Source organism: Mizuhopecten yessoensis, unplaced genomic scaffold (assembly GCF_002113885.1).
Source record: "Mizuhopecten yessoensis strain PY_sf001 unplaced genomic scaffold, ASM211388v2 scaffold5629, whole genome shotgun sequence".
In the NCBI taxonomy this organism is placed as follows: Eukaryota; Metazoa; Mollusca; class Bivalvia; order Pectinida; family Pectinidae; genus Mizuhopecten; species Mizuhopecten yessoensis.
Genome location: NW_018406144.1, coordinates 80,836 through 99,567, shown reverse-complemented (window position 1 = coordinate 99,567; position 18,732 = coordinate 80,836). Strand labels below are relative to the sequence as shown.

Below are 18,732 nucleotides of genomic sequence, written 5' to 3'. Positions count from 1 at the left end.
TAACTTTTACTGGAATAATAATCATGTTTTGTTGTCCATAAATTATACATGAGTATAAGAGACAATAACATGCATGTTTGTAGTCATTTATTTAACTATTTACAAGTTTTCTGGCTGCGTTTTATGCACTGTTTCTGTAAATCATAGCGCAATCAGTAAAACCCTTATTAGAACCAGTTACAATTTGGTAGCAATGCTGCACACATTGACCAAATTTGTAAATATTGTTTACGATAATCCAAACAAGTCAACCATCATAGGAAAACTAGGTATCCTACGTGTACTGTGGTCCCATGTTTTACTGATCTTGAGTTATTGGATCATTATATTAACATCCGTTTGGACTTGTGTATACATACTTATATCTGGAAATGAAAAGATGGCGTTATGAAAACTAATAACAAAATGCACTTGATTAATATAAGATAAAAATGCATACCAGTATGTATGTACTACACCATAATATTCATCCCATGAAAATAAAAGGTTCATATTTACTGTTTTGTCAAGCAATTGTCCAAATTGTTTGCTATATATAACAAAATCCATGCATATAACCTATTACTACATATTATAACTTTGTTAATGAGCCCCTTTATATATAAGTTGTACATGAATGATGTATTCAAAATTTGGCTCCAAACTCCAAAATGATTCCTGCTATCCACTGTGATATTACATGTTGATTCAACTCAATGTAATATCTGTCATGTTTCCCAATAACAAATGTGTATATTATAATTATTAACTATCATTTGGCAGATCTGGACGAAAAATCGAAAATAAAATAAATATATATACATTAACTTAATTAAGAATAGATACATGCCTATATATATTATTAAAATAGTTACTTTATATGTACATGTTACTTTAAACAAGAGGCCCATGGGCCTTAACGGTCACCTGATTTATGTAAAAACTGATGTTATCCATGTTGCCAAATGAAAAAGAAATAATTTTGTAACAAAGGTAACTTGAACTTCATGTAATGCAAAAGTAGTGTGAACAATCTGGGTAGTATATGTACTATGTACAAATAGTGGTTCTGTCAGTCAGCTGAATTTTGGTAAGGCAACTTAAGACCCTTCCATCTATGAAGAGTATTTGACTCTACCATATCTTGGTCTTGAGAAGAAGATTTTTGAAATTTTAGTCAATTTGACCCTTTTTGGCCCAGCCCCTCAGGCTCCTGGGGGCTGGGGACCATATAATTCACAATTAAACTAAAGTAAAGTTTACCCACTCCCCAGGGGAAAAACATAGACCCCAGGGTCATAAAATTCACAATTTTGGTAAAGCACCTTAAGACCCTTCCATCTATGAAGAGTATTTGACTCTACCATATCTTGGTCTTGAGAAGAAGATTTTTGAAATTTTAGTCAATTTGACCCTGCCCCTCAGGCCCCTGGGGGGCTGGGAATCATATAATTCAATGTTTTGGTTGACCTTTGGCAATGGAAGGTATATCCCCTGCTTGCAGGACATATTAAACATTATTGAGGTTACAGTATCGTGCTGTTGAGACATCATGTATAGATTGAAACTCGAAGAAAAAAAAAGCCCTATACAGACGTTAGACTTTTTATTGAATATGTAGGTATTATGAGGTAAATTAATTGTTTAATCCATCAGAATTTACTAACTTCATTAATTATCCGTAAATATGCACAAATCACATCGGTTTGCAAACTTGGCATGAGTCGGATGTGCACACGGAATTTGATATTTATCTGCACAATATCAACAGCAATTATCACATGAAAACCAAAGAGTGCTTGAAATGGGCAGAAAGACAGAGGAACACAAACATTGTTATCAAGTTTGAAGGAATTTGGCTAATATTTGCTAGATTTATTAAGCGGAAACTGCAGATAACGACGGTTTTCGTTATTCAAGGGGCCATAACTCTGCCAAATATAGTCCGATTAAAGTGGTCATCAAACTTGGCAGAACTCAGTAAAAAGGGTCGGAATGAAAAAAATACCACTAGATGCACAAATTCCGGGGGTAATTACCATTTCTGTAAACTTTCATTGAAATAGGCCCAGTAGTTTAAGAAAAGATGTTCGGACAAGGGCTTTTCAACAAAGGGCCATAACTCCATCAAAAAGGGTCGAAAAAATACCTTAATGCACAACATCAGGTGGTAGTGATCATATCTGAAAACTTTTGGTGAATTTTGCCCAGTAGTTTTGGAGGAGTTGTCCAGACAAAAACTTTCTATGGACAGACAAGTTGATTTAAATATACGCCCCTAACTTCACTGCAAGGGGTATAAACAATGTAAGATCCCTTAATCTAAGGGCTTTGAAAAAGAGAAATACCCCTTTTATATCATAGAAAATGTTAATTTTGCTACATTAAATGGCATTTTCATTGCAATTAAATCATGATGCCTATAACAGTTATCAGGCAAGTATATTTAAGGCCAATTAAAATGGTCTCCCAAGTTTTCTAATGTCTATTGATTTACTTTTAATTGCAATTGAACTTTAATTTACACAGCAATTAAGATTTGATAACCATTAAATGTGGCAGATTAAAGGGATTTTAATGGGTTTTTTTATTGTATCTTTTAATGGGCTCTGTGTACAGAAACGTCATTCACTGAACGTGGTTAACTATTTCTCATTCAATCTGAAAAGACCAGTTACTGGTAAGTGATCAGATGGAAAGTGGTCATCTGGAGGGAATGTTTGTGTCCATGTGTCTACCTCTGGGAAGCCTATCACAGACGAACTGGTCAGTGTCTTCCCTGGAGACTGGCAGCCATAGAAAATGTAGTCAAACGTGTATGGAAGGCCATTATCAAAGTGAGTCACAGACGGCTCCTTGCCCTGAAGTAAACAAAAATAAATACTATTGTACATCTCACAGGTACACACTACAAATATCAACTAAACATCAATACAATCTCACATTTTATTTTTTTGTAATTTTTAAGGATTTAAGGCACTTTTTAAAAATAACAATTCATTAAAATGACATATATATATACCCTAACACACAATAACAACAAAGTTATTGTGCAGAAACTGTCAACCAATCTAAGAACAGTATGCTAATTTGATATACACAAATTTTCCTTGACTCGACTTAGTCTCAGGTTTTGTATAATGTACACGCATACCAAGTTTCATCAAAATCTAACACTATTTAAGCAAGTTATCTTGCAGAAACCAAAGTGTACATGTGAATGAACAGATTGACAGCACTGAACCACAGACGAAGGGTGATTTGATTAGCCCAACATCTGATGATGGTGGACTAATAAATTCTTTTGCAATGAATTTGATGTTTGGACCATATTTTTGATAAAATGATGGGACTTTATTGGATGGGAATCTCAATCATTTCAAAGTTATGACCCAGTGCCCACTTGTATAAAACATCTCAACTTTTGAGATTTCCTCAAGTCTAAGATTTCCCATAGACAATACAATTTGCTTGAGATTTTCCTTAACTTTGAGATGTTTTATACAAGTGGGCCCAGGGACTCAATATCCAGAGGAGGGGGCGGGGCTGAGCCCAGAGCCATCCTGGTAGCATACATGTATTCGTCTCTTTACACTAAGCATCTGTCAGTTATTAAATGGGAGTATCGACCATTTCCAAGTCATATCATCATTTTTGCCCCTACCATCAGCAACAGTGTTCAGTCCTTCAATTGGTTTCAAAATTTACCAACTGAGGTTGTTTCTAACTGGTATCACTCTTATGATTCAAGAGGAGACGTCACTTAAAGCAATATGGCAAAACAAATGGTTGGAATACATCTCGTATTTCTTGAGAAGTCTTTAAACGCAATTTTGCCAAATACCTCTTTTCCGTCCCGCCTCTCAGCTCCCTTGGGGGTTAGCCCCACGATTTGTACAATTGTAAATTCCCTCTGCCTAAGATTGCTTAAAGTTGAATTGGTTAAGTTCCAATCAATTTTTCAGAAGATGTTGTTTAAAGCAATATTGCCAAAATATCCATCTTATTGCTCTGCCCCTCAGCCCCTTGGGTCAGCTCCTTCATTTGTAAAATTTTGAATCCCCATCAACGGAGAAATAAAATGTGGTTGATATCCATCTATTGGTTTTAGAGGGGAAATCGCTTATACACAATAAAGCCATTTAAAGCAATATTGCCAAATTACCCATCCTCGGCCCAACTTCTTGGCCCCTAGCTTTTAAACAACCTTTATACAACCTAACTCCTGCTCGTATAAAATGTCAATGAAATGTTACTGACCACACAACTCTTATAGGCACTCTGTAATGATAGATCATCAGTTGGGAAACTTTCAAGGAGTCTCTGGAAAGCAGGAAACACCTGAAATAAAATGACTGTTATTTAACTGATGCAATCATCTATTGAATCTAATGTACTCTCACTGTATGAAGATCCATTGAAATTGTAAAGGACAACTCTGATATTTTAGACATTCAAATTGACGATTTACCTTAAGCTTCTGGTCATCCAATGCTGGTTTCAGTGCCTGTTCTAAATCACCCTCTGGCTGCTTACCCTGGACAAGGGTATAGGCTAATGACTCTGGCGTCGAGTTGAAATCTCCGCAGAATATACAGCAGTAAGGCTGGTCAGCTATATACCGAGACAGGCATAGTTTGGAGCATCTACACTACAATGAAGTCATACCGGCTGGTTATATATGTTTACTAAAATGGGGAGTTGATCATCTACAACAATTGCTACCCAAGAGAAAATATGACCGATCTCATCGGCTTCCCAACTTGGATTTTATAGAAATTTGAAGGATATCAAGGGTAAGCATCACATTGGGATCCCACTAGGATTTCATAACCGGCCAAGCTTCTGCCTGGATTCATATTCTGCCAGGATCCTATCTGAATTCTGAACTTGGTGGGATTCCACTGGGATTTCATATCCTGCATACACAATTTATCTTTAGTTGCGGCCATCCCTTTCAATGCTTGATGATTTTTTATATGACTGAGCTTAACGAATGGATATCAGAGAACCATCAACAGGTGATTATAACATTAGATTTTTGTTCTTCCTGCCACGACTCCTCATCCAGAAAGACCAGGGGCACAACCTTAACTGAAGTCAGAGACAAGTTCTTCCTTCTCAATCAGCCAATCTACACTTACCAATATCAAACCATGACACATGTGGGAAGAATTTTTGAGGTAAACTATTCAAACATTCCTCCTTTACTTCCCAGATATAACACATATAATGTATGATAAATATTCAAATGTCAAGTTGTGTAGTCTTATACAAACCGTTCCTGTCTCAGTATGTACCTGACAGGTTGTGTATAGTGTAATACAAACAGTCCCTGTCTTAGTATGTACCTGACAGGTTGTGTAGTCTAATACAAACCGTCCCTGTCTCAGTATGTACCTGACAGGTTCTGAAGTCTAATACAAACCGTCCCTGTCTCAGTATGTACCTGACAGGTTGTGAAGTCTAATACAAACCATCCCTGTCTTAGTATGTACCTGTCAAGTTGTGTAGTCTAATACAAACCATCCCTGTCTCAGTATGTACCTGTCAAGTTGTATAGTCTAATACAAACCGTCCCTGTCTCAGTATCTACCTCACAGGTTCTGAAGTCTAATACAAACCGTCCCTGTCTCAGTATGAACCTTACAGGTTGTGTAGTCTAATACAAACCATCCCTGTCTCAGTATGTACCTGACAAGTTGTGTAGTCTAATACAAACCATCCCTGTCTCAGTATGAACCTGACAGGTTGTGAAGTCTAATACAAACCGTCCCTGTCTCATTATGTACCTGTCAAGTTGTGTAGTCTAATACAAACTGTCCCTGTCTCAGTATGAACCTGACAAGTTGTGTAGTCTTATACAAACCATCCCTGTCTCAGTATGAACCTGACAGGTTGTGAAGTCTAATACAAACCGTCCCTGTCTCAGTATGTACCTGTCAAGTTGTGTAGTCTAATACAAACCGTCCCTGTCTCAGTATGAACCTGGCAGGTTGTGTAGTCTAATACAAACCATCCCTGTCTCAGTATGAACCTGACAGGTTGTGAAGTCTAATACAAACCGTCCCTGTCTCAGTATAAACCTGACAGGTTGTGTAGTCTAATACAAACCATCCCTGTCTCAGTATGAACCTGACAGGTCGTGAAGTCTAATACAAACCGTCCCTGTCTCAGTATGAACCTGGCAGGTTGTGTAGTCTAATACAAACCATCCCTGTCTCAGTATGAACCTGACAAGTTGTGTATAGTGTAATACAAACTGTCCCTGTCTCAGTATGTACCTGTCAAGTTGTGTAGTCTTATACAAACCATCCCTGTCTCAGTATGAACCTGTCAAGTTGTGTAGTCTAATACAAACCATCCCTGTCTCAGTAGGTACCTGTCAAGGTACATATTGAGACAGGGACGGTGATTTCATGCCTCCTTAACAGATTTTTCACTTGGTCAAAATGACCCAGATAGCTTGATGGCCATTATTCCAAATAACACAAATAATAATTAAAGGAATTAACTCTAACTTGAAGCTGAATTTACATGTGAAAACTTATGCCATATTTAGTCTTACAAATTTTGTTTTATATTACAAAACTGTTTAAATAGTTTACCTTAAGCTCAAAATGAGTACATTGCTATAGAGTTCCAAGACTGTTGACTCACCTGGAGAGCTCTGACGTCAGTGAGGGACTCGGTCCCCCAGACAATGTGCGTATTAGCCACCACCACCACATCTCCGGACACAGCTGACTTCAGTTTTGTCACCAACAGTATGTCTGCGCGGTCAATATAGCGAGTTTTCAAGAGACTAGTAATTTCTGGATCATCACTGAGATTCAAACTCTCCATAATCTACAGATACAACAAATGTAAGATCTTAATTTTATTTCATATTTTCTGTTGAATGTACGTTTTTCCTAGTAATAGATCTTTAAGTCTACAAGTTCACTTTATACCATGTATACTGCCTCTGTGGAAATACTCTTTTACTGAGGATTTTGATTAAGAATTATGAACTGAATAATTTGATATCTGATCCTTTATCTTAACAAAATTAGAAAGGGTGTTCAACTCACAGCGAGATCGAGGAAATTAAAGTAAACAACTACCTCAAACCCTGATAATATGTACCTGTACAGCGGCCAATCTTTACAATCTTTGTAACACTGCATGCCAGCAATTTACAGGCCTATAACTGTAGGCATTTCAGTCCTTCAGAAGAAGACGTTTTGTGTGTTTACCAGGTAAATTTGACCACTGTTACCTAAGATAACGTCAAGACCATTTCCTTTACAAACATCATAGCGCTCCATGCCAGCATCTTGGCTTAGAGTATCTTTCCAAGTCAAGTTATGTATCTTTCAATGTAATTTTTATTTTCATCGACTTTGCACAAAAATGAGATTGGACTCCCATTTGGTGCCATTCACTAAGTATTACTGGAAGGTGTAGACTTAGCAGTCATATTTGTTTGGCCGCAGCATTTTTTTTTATATTTATTACTAAATTACTAGCCTATTTGTATTTTGAAAAATTCAAATTTCAAACAATTGTAATTTTGTAAAAACATTGCAACAAATGTACTTTTTATGGAATAGTTCTTTTTGAAATGGATTAAAATATTGACAGTGGTAATATATATGTAGCTTAACGTGTGGGTTAACCCTTCTTTATCTCAACACAAACACACTAACACATGTATAATTTCCTGATGAAATTTCTTTTGAGTACATAATGTTTTGTGTATTGGTAGATATATATACTTTGCCTGCTACATCCCCTAGGTAGAACTTTTTTTTTTCTTCCAGAGTAAATTTTGTATTCTTCCAGAACGTGGCACACCCTTCATCATAGTAGTCATTGTCCTCCTTCTTCCTGACAAACACACCCATGTACCCCAGCCTGTGTAATAAATAGGTCAACTGTAGGTAAACACACCCATGTACCCCAGCCTGTGTGATAAATAGGTCAACTGTAAGTAAACACACCCATGTCCCCCAGCCTGTGTAATAAATAGGTCAACTGTAGCTAAACACACCCATGTACCCCAGCCTGTGTAATAAATAGGTCAAGTGAAGGTAAACACACCCATTGCCACAGCCTGTGTAATAAATAGGTCAACTGTAAGTAAACACACCCATGTACCCCAGCCTGTGTAATAAATAGGTCAACAACTGAAGGTAAACACACCCATTGCCACAGCCTGTGTAATAAATAGGTCAACTGTAGGTAAACACACCCATGTACCCCAGCCTCTGTAATAAATAGGTCAATTGTAGGTAAACACACCCGTGTACCCCAGCCTGTGTAGTAAATAGGTCAACTGTAAGTAACCCCAGCCATGTACCCCAGCCTATGTAATAAATAGGTCAATTGTAGGTAAACACACCCCTATTTCTGAATCTGTGTAAAAATATAAGTTGATGTTGTCGTTAAAAAGTTTAACAACCTGCAACTAAAATTAACCTATGACAGGCTACGCAATATTCAAACTAACTCTGGACCAGACGAAAAAGTGCATTTTGGGCTAAGAGGTGTCTGCATTAAATGCTAAGGTAAACACACCCATTCCCACAGCCTGTGTAATAAATAAGTCAACTGTAGGTAAACACACCTATGTACCCCAGCCTGTGTATTACATAGGTCAACTGTAGGTAGACACACCCATGTACCCCGGCCTGTGTAATAAATAGTTCAACAACTGAAGTTAAACACACCCATTGCCAGAGCCTGTGTAATAAATATGCCAACTGTAGGGAATCACACTCATGCACCCCAGCCTGTATAATAAATAGGTCAACTGGAGGTAAACACACCCATGAAACCCAGCCTGTGTAATACATAGGTGAACAACTGTAGGTAAACACGCCCATGTACCCCAGCCTATGTAATAAATAGGTCAAGTGAAGGAAAACCCCCCCATGGCCACAGCCTGTGTAATACATAGGTGAACAACTGTAGGTAAACGCACCGCTATATCTCAACCTGTGCAAATATAAAAGATAGGTCAACTGTAGGTGAACACACCCATGTACCCCCGCCTGTGTAATAAATAGGACAACTGTAGGTAAACCCCCCCATTTCCCCCAGCCTGTGTAATACAATAGGTCAACTGTAGGGAAACACACCCATGTATCTCAACCTGTGTAAATATAATAACCAACAACCGGAGGTAAACATACCCCTATTTCTCAATCTGTGTAAAAATATAAGTTGATGTTGTCGTTAAAAAGTTTAACAACCTGCAACTAAAATTAACCTAGGACAGGCTTCGCAATATCAAACTAACACTGGACCAGACGAAAAAGTGCATTTTGGGCTAAGAGGTGTCTGCATTAAATGCTACATAAATAGGTCAACAACAGTAGGTCAACACACCCATGTACCCCGGCCTGTGTAATAAATAGGTCCACTGTAGGTAAACACACCTGCAACTAAAATTAACCTATGACAGGCTACGCAATATTCAAACTAACTCTGGACCAGACGAAAAAGTGGATTTTGGGCTAAGAGGTGTCTGCATTAAATGCTACATAAATAGGTCAACAACTGAAGGTAGACACACCCATTGCCACATCCTGTGTAATAAATAGGACAACTGTAAGTAAACACCCCCATGTACCCCAGCCTATGTAATAAATAGGTCAAGTGAAGGTAACCACACCCATTGCCACAGCCTGGGTAATAAATAGGTCAACTGCAGGTAAACACCCCAATTTCCACAGCCTGTGTAATAAATAAGTCAACTGTAAGTAAACCCCCCTATTTACCCCAGCCTGTGTAATACAATAGGTCAACTGTAGGAAAACATACCCATGTACCCCAGCCTCTGTAATAAATAGGTCAAGTGAAGGAAAACACACCCATGTACCCAGCCTGTGTAATACAATAGGTCAACTGTAGGGAAACACACCCATGTATCTCAATGTAGGTAAACACACCCTTGTACCCCAGCCTGTGTTATAAATAGGTCAACTGTAAGTCAACACACACATGTACCCCAGTCTGTGTAATACAAAGGTCAACTGTTGGTAAACACCCCCATGTCCCCCAGCCTGTGTAATACAAATCTAATTAAAATTATATCTCCACATCGCTCCCGTTTACCGATATGTCGCGTTGGAGATCTAACAACATCCCGTAGAGGGTCATGTTCAGGCGACCTTTGCATTAACCAATCAGATTAGAGCTTACGCATTTCTGTAAGTGACCATTTAATGATTTCGGAACACACTTGCTATGATAAAAGACCGAGAGGTGTCAAATGAGCATCGAAAATGGCGGCGCCCATGACACCACGCCGTGTCGATCTACAAGACAACGTTTGTACAGTTTGTGGATTTTGCTTTGAGATAAGAGAGACTTCCTCTTCTGGTGATGTTGTCGTTAAAAAGTTTAACAACCTGCAACTAAAATTAACCTATGACAGGCTTCGCAATATTCAAACTAACACTGGACCAGACGAAAAAGTGGATTTTGGGCTAAGAGGTGTCTGCATTAAATGCTACAGGTCCTGCTTTCTGATTGGTTGAATGAAAGAGTTATGTCGCGTTTTGATTGGCTTGTTATAAATGCGAAAATGTATTCATGTTGACCTCTGACGTGACCCCCTACGGGATGTTGTAAGATCTTCAACGCGTCATATCAGTAAACGGGAGCGATGTGAAGATATAATTTTAATTAGATTGGTGTATTACATAGGTCAACTATAGGTAAACACACCCATGTACCCCAGCCTGTGTAATACATCGGTCAACTGAAGGTAAACACACCCATGTACCACAGCCTGTATAATACATAGGTCAACTGTAGGTAAACACACCCATGTACCCCAGCCTGTATAATAAATAGGTCAACTGTAGGTAAACACCCCCATGTCCCCCAGCCTGTGTAATACATAGGTCAACTGTAGGTAAACCCCCCCATGTACCCCAGCCTGTGTAATACATAGGTAAACTGTTGGTAAACACACCCATTTATCCCAGCCTGTGTAATAAATAGGTCAACAACTGAAGGTAAACACACCCATGTACCACAGCCTGTGTAATACATCGGTCAACTGAATGTAAACACACCCATGTACCACAGCCTGTGTAATACATCGGTCAACTGAAGTGAAACACACCCATGTACCACAGCCTGTATAATACATAGGTCAACTGTAGGTAAACACCCCCATGTCCCCCAGCCTGTGTAATACATAGGTCAACTGTTGGTAAACACACCCATTTATCCCAGCCTGTGTAATAAATAGGTCAACTGTAGGTAAACACACCCATGTACCCCAGCCTGTGTAATACAATAGGTCAACTGTAGGGAAACACACCCATGTATCTCAACCTGTGTAAATATATAAGTCAACAACTGTAGGTAAACACACCCATATATCTCAACCTGTGGAAATATATAAGTCAACACCTGTAGGTAAACCCCCCCATTTACCCCAGCCTGGGTAATACATAGGTCAACTGTAGGGAAACACACCCATGTATCTCAACATGTGTAAATATATAAGTCAGGTAAACACACCCATATATCTCAACCTGTGGAAATATATAAGTCAACAAATGTAGATAAACACACCCCTATATCTCAACCTGTGTAAATATATAAGTCAACAACTGCAGGTAAACATTACCCCTATATCTCAACCTGTGTAAATATAATAACCAACAACCGTAGGTAAACACACCCCTATTTCTCAATCTGTGTAAAAATATAAGTCAACAACTGTAGGTAAACACACCCATATATCTCAACCTGTGTAAATATAGAAGTCAACAACTGTAGGTAAACATTACCCCTATATCTCAACCTGTGTAAATATAATAACCAACAACTGTAGGTAAACATTACCCCTATATCTCAACCTGTGTAAATATATAAGTCAACAACTGCAGGTAAACACACCCCTACTTCTCAATCTGTGTAAAAATATAAGTCAACAACTGCAGGTAAACACACCCCTACTTCTCAATCTGTGTAAAAATATAAGTCACCACCTGTAGGTAAACACACCCATATATCCCAACCTGTGTAAATATAGAAGTCAACAACTGTAGGTGAACATTACCCCTATATCTTAACCTGTGTAAATATATAAGTCACCGACTGTAGGTAAACACAACCCTATATCTCAACCTGCGTAAATATATAAGTCAATAACTGTAGGTAACCACACCCCTAATTCTCAACCTGTGTAAATATATAAGTCAACAACTGTAGGTGAACATTACCCCTATATCTCAACCTGTGTAAATATATAAGTCAATAACTGTAGGTAAACACACCCCTAATTCTCAACCTGTGTAAATATATAAGTCAACAACTGCAGGTAAACACACCCCTATATCTCAAACTGAGTAAATATATAAGTCAACAACTGTAGGTAAACACACCCCTATATCTCAACCTGTGTAAATATATAAGTTAACATGTGTGTATATAGGTACTAGGTAATCATACTTCTATATCTCAACCTGTGTAAACAAGAACTGTAAGCCAAAGGCTTTTATAATACCCCAGCTCCTATATAAACCAGAACTGTAAGCTAAATATATAGTCGCCCCTCAGTAATGATTTCTTTATTGGATGAGCTGAACACTTATATAAGTATATAGGTCACTCACATACTTCCTGTACTCCCTCCCAATGACAACACATATTTGCAAACCAAATCTTGTTAGCCCAGATGAACGAGTTTTGCTGAAATTATCCCAGTAGCTAAGGAAGAGATGTTAGGAAAAAAAATTAACAAAGGGACATAACTCCTTAAAAAGGGTAGAATTGAAAAAGTACTACCCTGATCCAAGAAATCAGGGGGTAATTACCATATCTGTAAACTTTCATTGAAATTTGCCTAGTAGTTTAGGAAACAGACAAAGGTTTTTTTAACAAAGGGCTATAACTCCTTTTAAAAGGGTCGGAATGAAAAAGTACTACCTGGATGCACAACGTTAGGGGGCAGTTAATATATCTGTAAACTTTCTATGAAATTGGCCCGGTAGAATAGGAGAAGTCAGGACAAGGATCTTTCAACAAAGGGCCATAACTCCATAAAAGGGTTGGGAAAAAAGTACCTGGATGCACAACACCAGGTGGTAGTTATCATATGTGAAAAGTTCTGCTGAAATTGGTAGCATAGTGTTTGAGGAGTTGTCTGTAGAAGTATTTTTAAACAAAGGGCCATTGCTCCGTGAAAAAGGGTCAGATTGAAAAAATAATACAAGTATGCACAACATCAGGTGTTAGTTTTCATATCTGAAAACTTCCATTGAAATTGGCCCAGTGGTTTTGGAGAAGTTGAGCTGGCAAGCATTTTTCAACAAAGGGCAATAACTCCATAAAAAGGTCAGAATGAAAAAAATAATACCCGGATGCACAATATCAGGTGGAGAAAGCAAAGGTAAAATAGATAACAAGATGGAATGGATGGACAAACAAACTGAGTTACCTGTGTAAATTAATCTAGTGACCACCAACATTGTTGAGGTTACAATTGTTTTGTTTATATATACTGTTGTACAGCTATTTCACAATTTGAGGTCAAACAACACTTAAAAAGAAATATGTCAAACTTAATCTAAAAGGTTTAATGGGTAGAAGATGTAAAAAAAATCAATAGCAAAGGAATCAGTATATTATACTGATATTGTAAATGTTATATTTGATGGTAAAAATCAATTAATTGTAAAGAGTTATATAATAATCAGACAATGACACAGGAACTGTAGCAAACCTATTTTCATCTTGGAAATCATAATATCTGTCATACAATCACTTGAAATCAGTACATCTAATGGCAAAAGACTACATGAACATAAAAACAATTAATGTACATGTATAGCCTTTATCTGCAATTCACTTCCCAAGCTATGCTCATTTCCATAATTAATTTTTATATATTGCAGATAATTGTGACATACATAAGGAAAGAGAAAAAAAGTCACAAAATTCAAATTACCTGTAGCAATTATAAAATTGAAACATGTACGTAGTATATAAATAAATAACCTCTTCATATCTGCCTCTAGTGTTTCCTTCCAGTATGTTGGTCCAACCTCTTGGAAACAAATGATATCATTATCAAGATATATGACCTCCTTCATTAGGATTTCATGACGATAGGACAGTTGCAGTGTTTTGGGGTCAGCTTTTGTGTAGCTATAGTCCCAGCGTGGAACATGACAGGCAGCCAGTAAGTTGTACGTCACTACAGAGAATTCCTCACTGCCTCTGGTAATCTTGTCCTCGTTACTGACCATCTCTCTGTGTCGGAAACTTTCTGGAACTGACATCTTTATACCTGAAATGAAAGTATTTGGATGACTACTGGTAAAATAGTAAGACATTTGTCTTTATGTTGTTTTTGTCATCGAATCAACCACCTCACATGACAAAGTCGTACTAGATTTCAGGGTTCCACATGGGTCGGTGTTAGGACCACGAAAATATTGCCTGTACCCGAAACCGATTGGAGAGATTTGTCGTCGCCATAGTCTTCGCTATCATTGCTATGCTGATGACACACAAATTTACATGGTCATCAATCCACAGGACAGTTGGGATACCGTCTCAGAAAATCTGGAAACTTGTCTGACAGATATCAGTACCTGGATGAACGCCACCAATTGCTAAAGCTTAATCAGGAAAAGTTGGAACTAATTGTCTTTTCCCCAAAGTGTCAGCAAACAATGGCTCTCCAGCTCAAGGTCAGTTCCAGAACTATTGAGACTGTCCCAGCTGTTAAAAACCTAGGGGTATACTTTGATAGTTCACTGAACATGGAGAAACAAGTGAACGCTATTGCTAAATCCTGTTACTACAAGATCAGGAACATCGGCTGTATCCGGCAGTTTATAACTGAAGATGCATGCAAAATTTTGGTGCATTCACTTGTTACCTAGAGCTCTTGGTTGGATTAGGGTAACGCCCTGCTCTGTGGTATATCTGACAAACTAACTAGTCATCTGCAGAGGGTCCAGAATACTGCAGCACGGCTGGTTACTCGTACTCGAAAGAGAGAGCACATTACACCTGTGCTTTATTCGTTGCACTGGTTACCTCTATGAGACAGGTCGCAGTACAAAATTCTGGTGTACACATACAAGGCACTCAATGGAACAGCTCCTCAGTACCTACAGGAGCTTGTTACCCTGTATCAGCCATCACGATCACTGCGGTCGGAGTCAGAATCATTGTTGTGTGTCCTAAAATCTTGTACTGTGACCTATGGAAACCGGTGCTTTGGGAGGGTTTCGGCCACGTTGTGGAATAGCTTACCATCTGCTATAAGGAAGTGAAATACCCTGGCCAAATTCAAGAGGGACATCAAAACTCGCCTTTCACGTCTGCATTTTAGGATGTCTGCAAAGAGACGTCATGTAAACGCCACCCTTTATTTGTTCCATTATGTGCACATTGCTTACTTAAATGTATAAAAGTGATTGTAAGCCTTTATTTTGTTTCACAATATTAACTATTACTATTATCCATATGTTGTAAAGCGTTTTAGAGTGAAACACCTGTCAGTAGGAATTTAGATCAGGAGGAATGGGAGTAATTCTACCTTTCCTTTTAAAACCAATTCTCATTATGTAATACCTACTACAACTTAATCTGTCCACCTTTCTCATTAGTTTGTATCATAATATAAGAAAGAATCAGTAACAGAAAGAAATCCAAAAAGCTCCCATGAGAGGCCCCTTATAGTGCCCTATATATATGTAGGTAGGTGGTGCCCTTCCTTCATATTTATTACATTTTTGCCAGTGAAATATCGGGATCTATCAACTTGATAAAACTGATATCTTTCACACTGTGACAAATATCAAAAGTGATATTTTCAGTGTGAAAATATCACTTTTTGATATTGACCAATCATAACGGTATTGGTTAGATTGATGTAGTTATCTCCCCTGTTTTGTTAATCAAAATATAAAAAAGCAGGGTGTTTTATATAACTTGCATTTTTGTGGTGCAATAGATGCACAAGTGTACATAAAATTAACCCAAGACTGTTATTTCTCCCTTTTGTCCTACCATTAGGCTTACCATTAACAGGAACTTAAAAATCTCCAACTTTCTACTTCCATGATTCCATCTATCAAGTAACGACTGGTCGCTTGAGAAGTAGCGACTGTTTTTAAGCTTTCAACTGAAAAGGTACTATGTCAGCGCTCCATGTTTTGCTCTCTGCGTCAAGTCGACAATATCTGACCCAAGTTGTGTTACGTCGTCTTTCTTGTAGCATGTCAACAGTCGACTCCCATCAATTAATATACATGTTAAGGCTGTAACGATACACCGCGGTTCAACGAAAACCGCGCTAAATTACATGTCACCCTAATCAGTGCTCAGCATTGAAAAGAGTGCCTAGCCAGGTTTCTTCGAATTTATATAGTAAATGTCATTACCTAACTACAGGCAAATTTCAGTTTGATTATGCAGATTTTGTTCTAGGGTAGAAATGAGTGCCAAGCCAGTTTTTTTCTTGTCCAGCAAGTTTTTTTACTTATTTCTTTTTCACTTTACATTAAATGTCATAACTTAGATACATGCAAAATCTGAGTTTGATCGGATGAGTGGAAATATTACAATTTACTGATTAAATTACCCAGATTTTGTTTGTCAATGATGGCAGGGGAAGTAACTCATGAAGATTTACCTTTACAACTATTGGCCATTATTTTAAAAACGCATAGCTCTATAAGAATGTTCCTGGCACTTCGAAGAAAAATGTTCCACAAAAGAGTCTAGTTTATGTAATAAAATGATATTTGTAGTAATTGTTGCCCATTTGACATTATGAAATATTTATAATCATACTTTTGGCCACAATAATTTTATTTTATCATTCCTGAATTAACATTCTTTATCTAAATTATAGGAATATCAGTTTTATTTATTTACTATACTTTTGTTATTATATAGAAATATGATTAACCTTCTATTATTGTTATATTGTATTAAATGTGAAAACTATTGACTGTCAATTAACGTTTTGAATAAATATTTTATTTTTCAAAGTACAATGTAACATTTTAAATACTAATGCCAATCATGGACTCCAGTTTCGGTCTATCCCTGATTAACTGACTTGGCCTGAACAATATTCACTGAGGCGCAATCTCATTGTAAAATGTCATATTTTATTATAAAACCATGGTGGACTTCAGTTTCGGTCTATCCCTGATTTACGACTTGGCCTGAACAATATTCACCGAGGCGCAATCTCATTGTAAAATGTCATATCATAAATCAAGTGTGGAATTCAGTTTCGATCTATCCCTGATTGACAGGGAAATTACCTAGGCCTTTTTTTGTAGCGGTCTGTAACACTTTTTCTATTTATAGGTCAAGGTCTGTAATACTTTTCTCTTCATAGAATGAGGTCTGTAACATATTTACAGACTCATCGCATGAAGTCGCTCCTCCAATCAGTGTTGGGGATTAGCACCATGCAGTCATAAAACTTACTATTTAATCACTTCCCTATTTATATCATTAAATAATATTTGCATCATTGAGCTATAAACATACACCGTCCACAATTTATATTTTAATTTAACTGGTAAACATATTCTACTAAATACATGTTTTGGCAATATTTTTGTAGAAGATAATTGCATAATTAATGTAATAATGTCGCAATAAACAATTAAACGATTTTCCAATATAATAATTTCACATGTAAATGTGCGGTGCTGCGAGTTTTAGACTAGTATTTCTATAAGAGTTACTTCCCTTGCATTGCATATAGTGCATTTCTGTACTTTGCACCGGTACGATCGATTTTTTTGCATGTTGTGAGGTAAGGGTTCATAATGTTTTAATCAGAAAAAAATAAGCCGGAAAAGATCTTTTAGTGAATTCCTGGAGGCGCAAAAACCTCACTGGACACTCTCTGGGCAGTCATTCTTACCTGGGCTTTCATTAGGGTGACCGGATTAGATTACTTGAAAGTTTCCCCAGGAGATTTAATCACGCGTTACCGAAGGGTTTTATATGTTCATCAAATATTAAGCGCAATGTCTGCTCACCGTCTGCTGGATGACAATACGGCTACTAGCCCTGGAGAGATCCAGCACTCTGTCGGCGGATAATTATATAATAAGATGTATTGCTGTCTTTTAAGCGGAAGTCGATATATGTCGTCTAAACGCCACAAAGGTTTCCGGACCCGGATTCCAATTCCACAGAAAACGGTTAAACCGGTCGGACCACAGTTGTTCGTTTATTAAATAAGGGCGGACATAGTAATCTGATGCTGCTCTCATGCGAGCCTTGACAAAGCCTTGAAAGGCCTTCATAAACATTTGCAGGTCCGCCGGGACTATACCCGAAATTGTTACATTTATAAACGGACAAACCGGTTGTTCCGCATAAACGAACAGGCCCCATGAGTCTCTCGACTTGAAATGAAATTAATCCATAAGGTAACCAGTTATACAGTCTTAACAACAGGTATTACCCTGGTCTATTAATACTCTCTATAAGATGCATGTGCATGACGCGGCACGACACCCTTCTCCATCAGAACATGTTAGATTAAACCAGATAATACGTCTCTGATTAACATAGCCCGAGGTTCCTCTGGCCCTGACAACAGACTTAGACATTTTGACATAGATGTCTGGTGCGAGCCCTCACCATACATCTATATATATGTCAAAATGTCTAAGTCTGGTGTTAGGGTCAGAGGAAACTCGGGTTAGATTTAACAGTGAACCCTAAAGTATATAACCTGATAATATA

General features: G+C 37.7%; 1 protein-coding gene across 2 annotated transcripts; it reads right to left on the bottom strand.

Moving 5' to 3' along the window:
- Positions 1-1,915: 1,915 nt before the first annotated feature.
- Positions 1,916-18,132, bottom strand: LOC110450987 (glucose-repressible alcohol dehydrogenase transcriptional effector-like). Of its 2 annotated transcripts, none has more exons than XM_021498806.1 (7): positions 18,018-18,132; positions 13,990-14,281; positions 7,740-7,878; positions 6,640-6,828; positions 4,451-4,630; positions 4,240-4,320; positions 1,916-2,840 (listed from the first exon to the last, which is right to left on the bottom strand). In XM_021498806.1, the coding sequence occupies exons 2-7, from the start codon at positions 14,271-14,273 to the stop codon at positions 2,625-2,627; spliced, it is 1,089 nt and encodes a 362-aa protein (XP_021354481.1). In that variant the 5' UTR covers positions 14,274-14,281; positions 18,018-18,132; the 3' UTR covers positions 1,916-2,624. The 2 variants fall into 2 exon arrangements, with proteins under 2 accessions (XP_021354481.1, XP_021354482.1); XM_021498807.1 differs by lacking the exon at positions 18,018-18,132 and adding an exon at positions 17,900-18,011.
- Positions 18,133-18,732: the final 600 nt, after the last annotated feature.

Bases quoted from the DNA above. Each gene is read 5' to 3' on its own strand.
- LOC110450987 (XM_021498806.1), bottom strand. From the start codon at position 14,273: ATGTCAGTTCCAGAAAGTTTCCGACACAGAGAGATGGTCAGTAACGAG. The intron at 6,829-7,739 runs GTATATATATCT...TTGTATCTGTAG, and splicing joins TAGGGGATGTAGCAGGCAAA to ATTATGGAGAGTTTGAATCT. The intron at 4,631-6,639 runs GTGAGTCAACAG...ACTTCATTGTAG, and splicing joins CTGACGTCAGAGCTCTCCAG to TGTAGATGCTCCAAACTATG.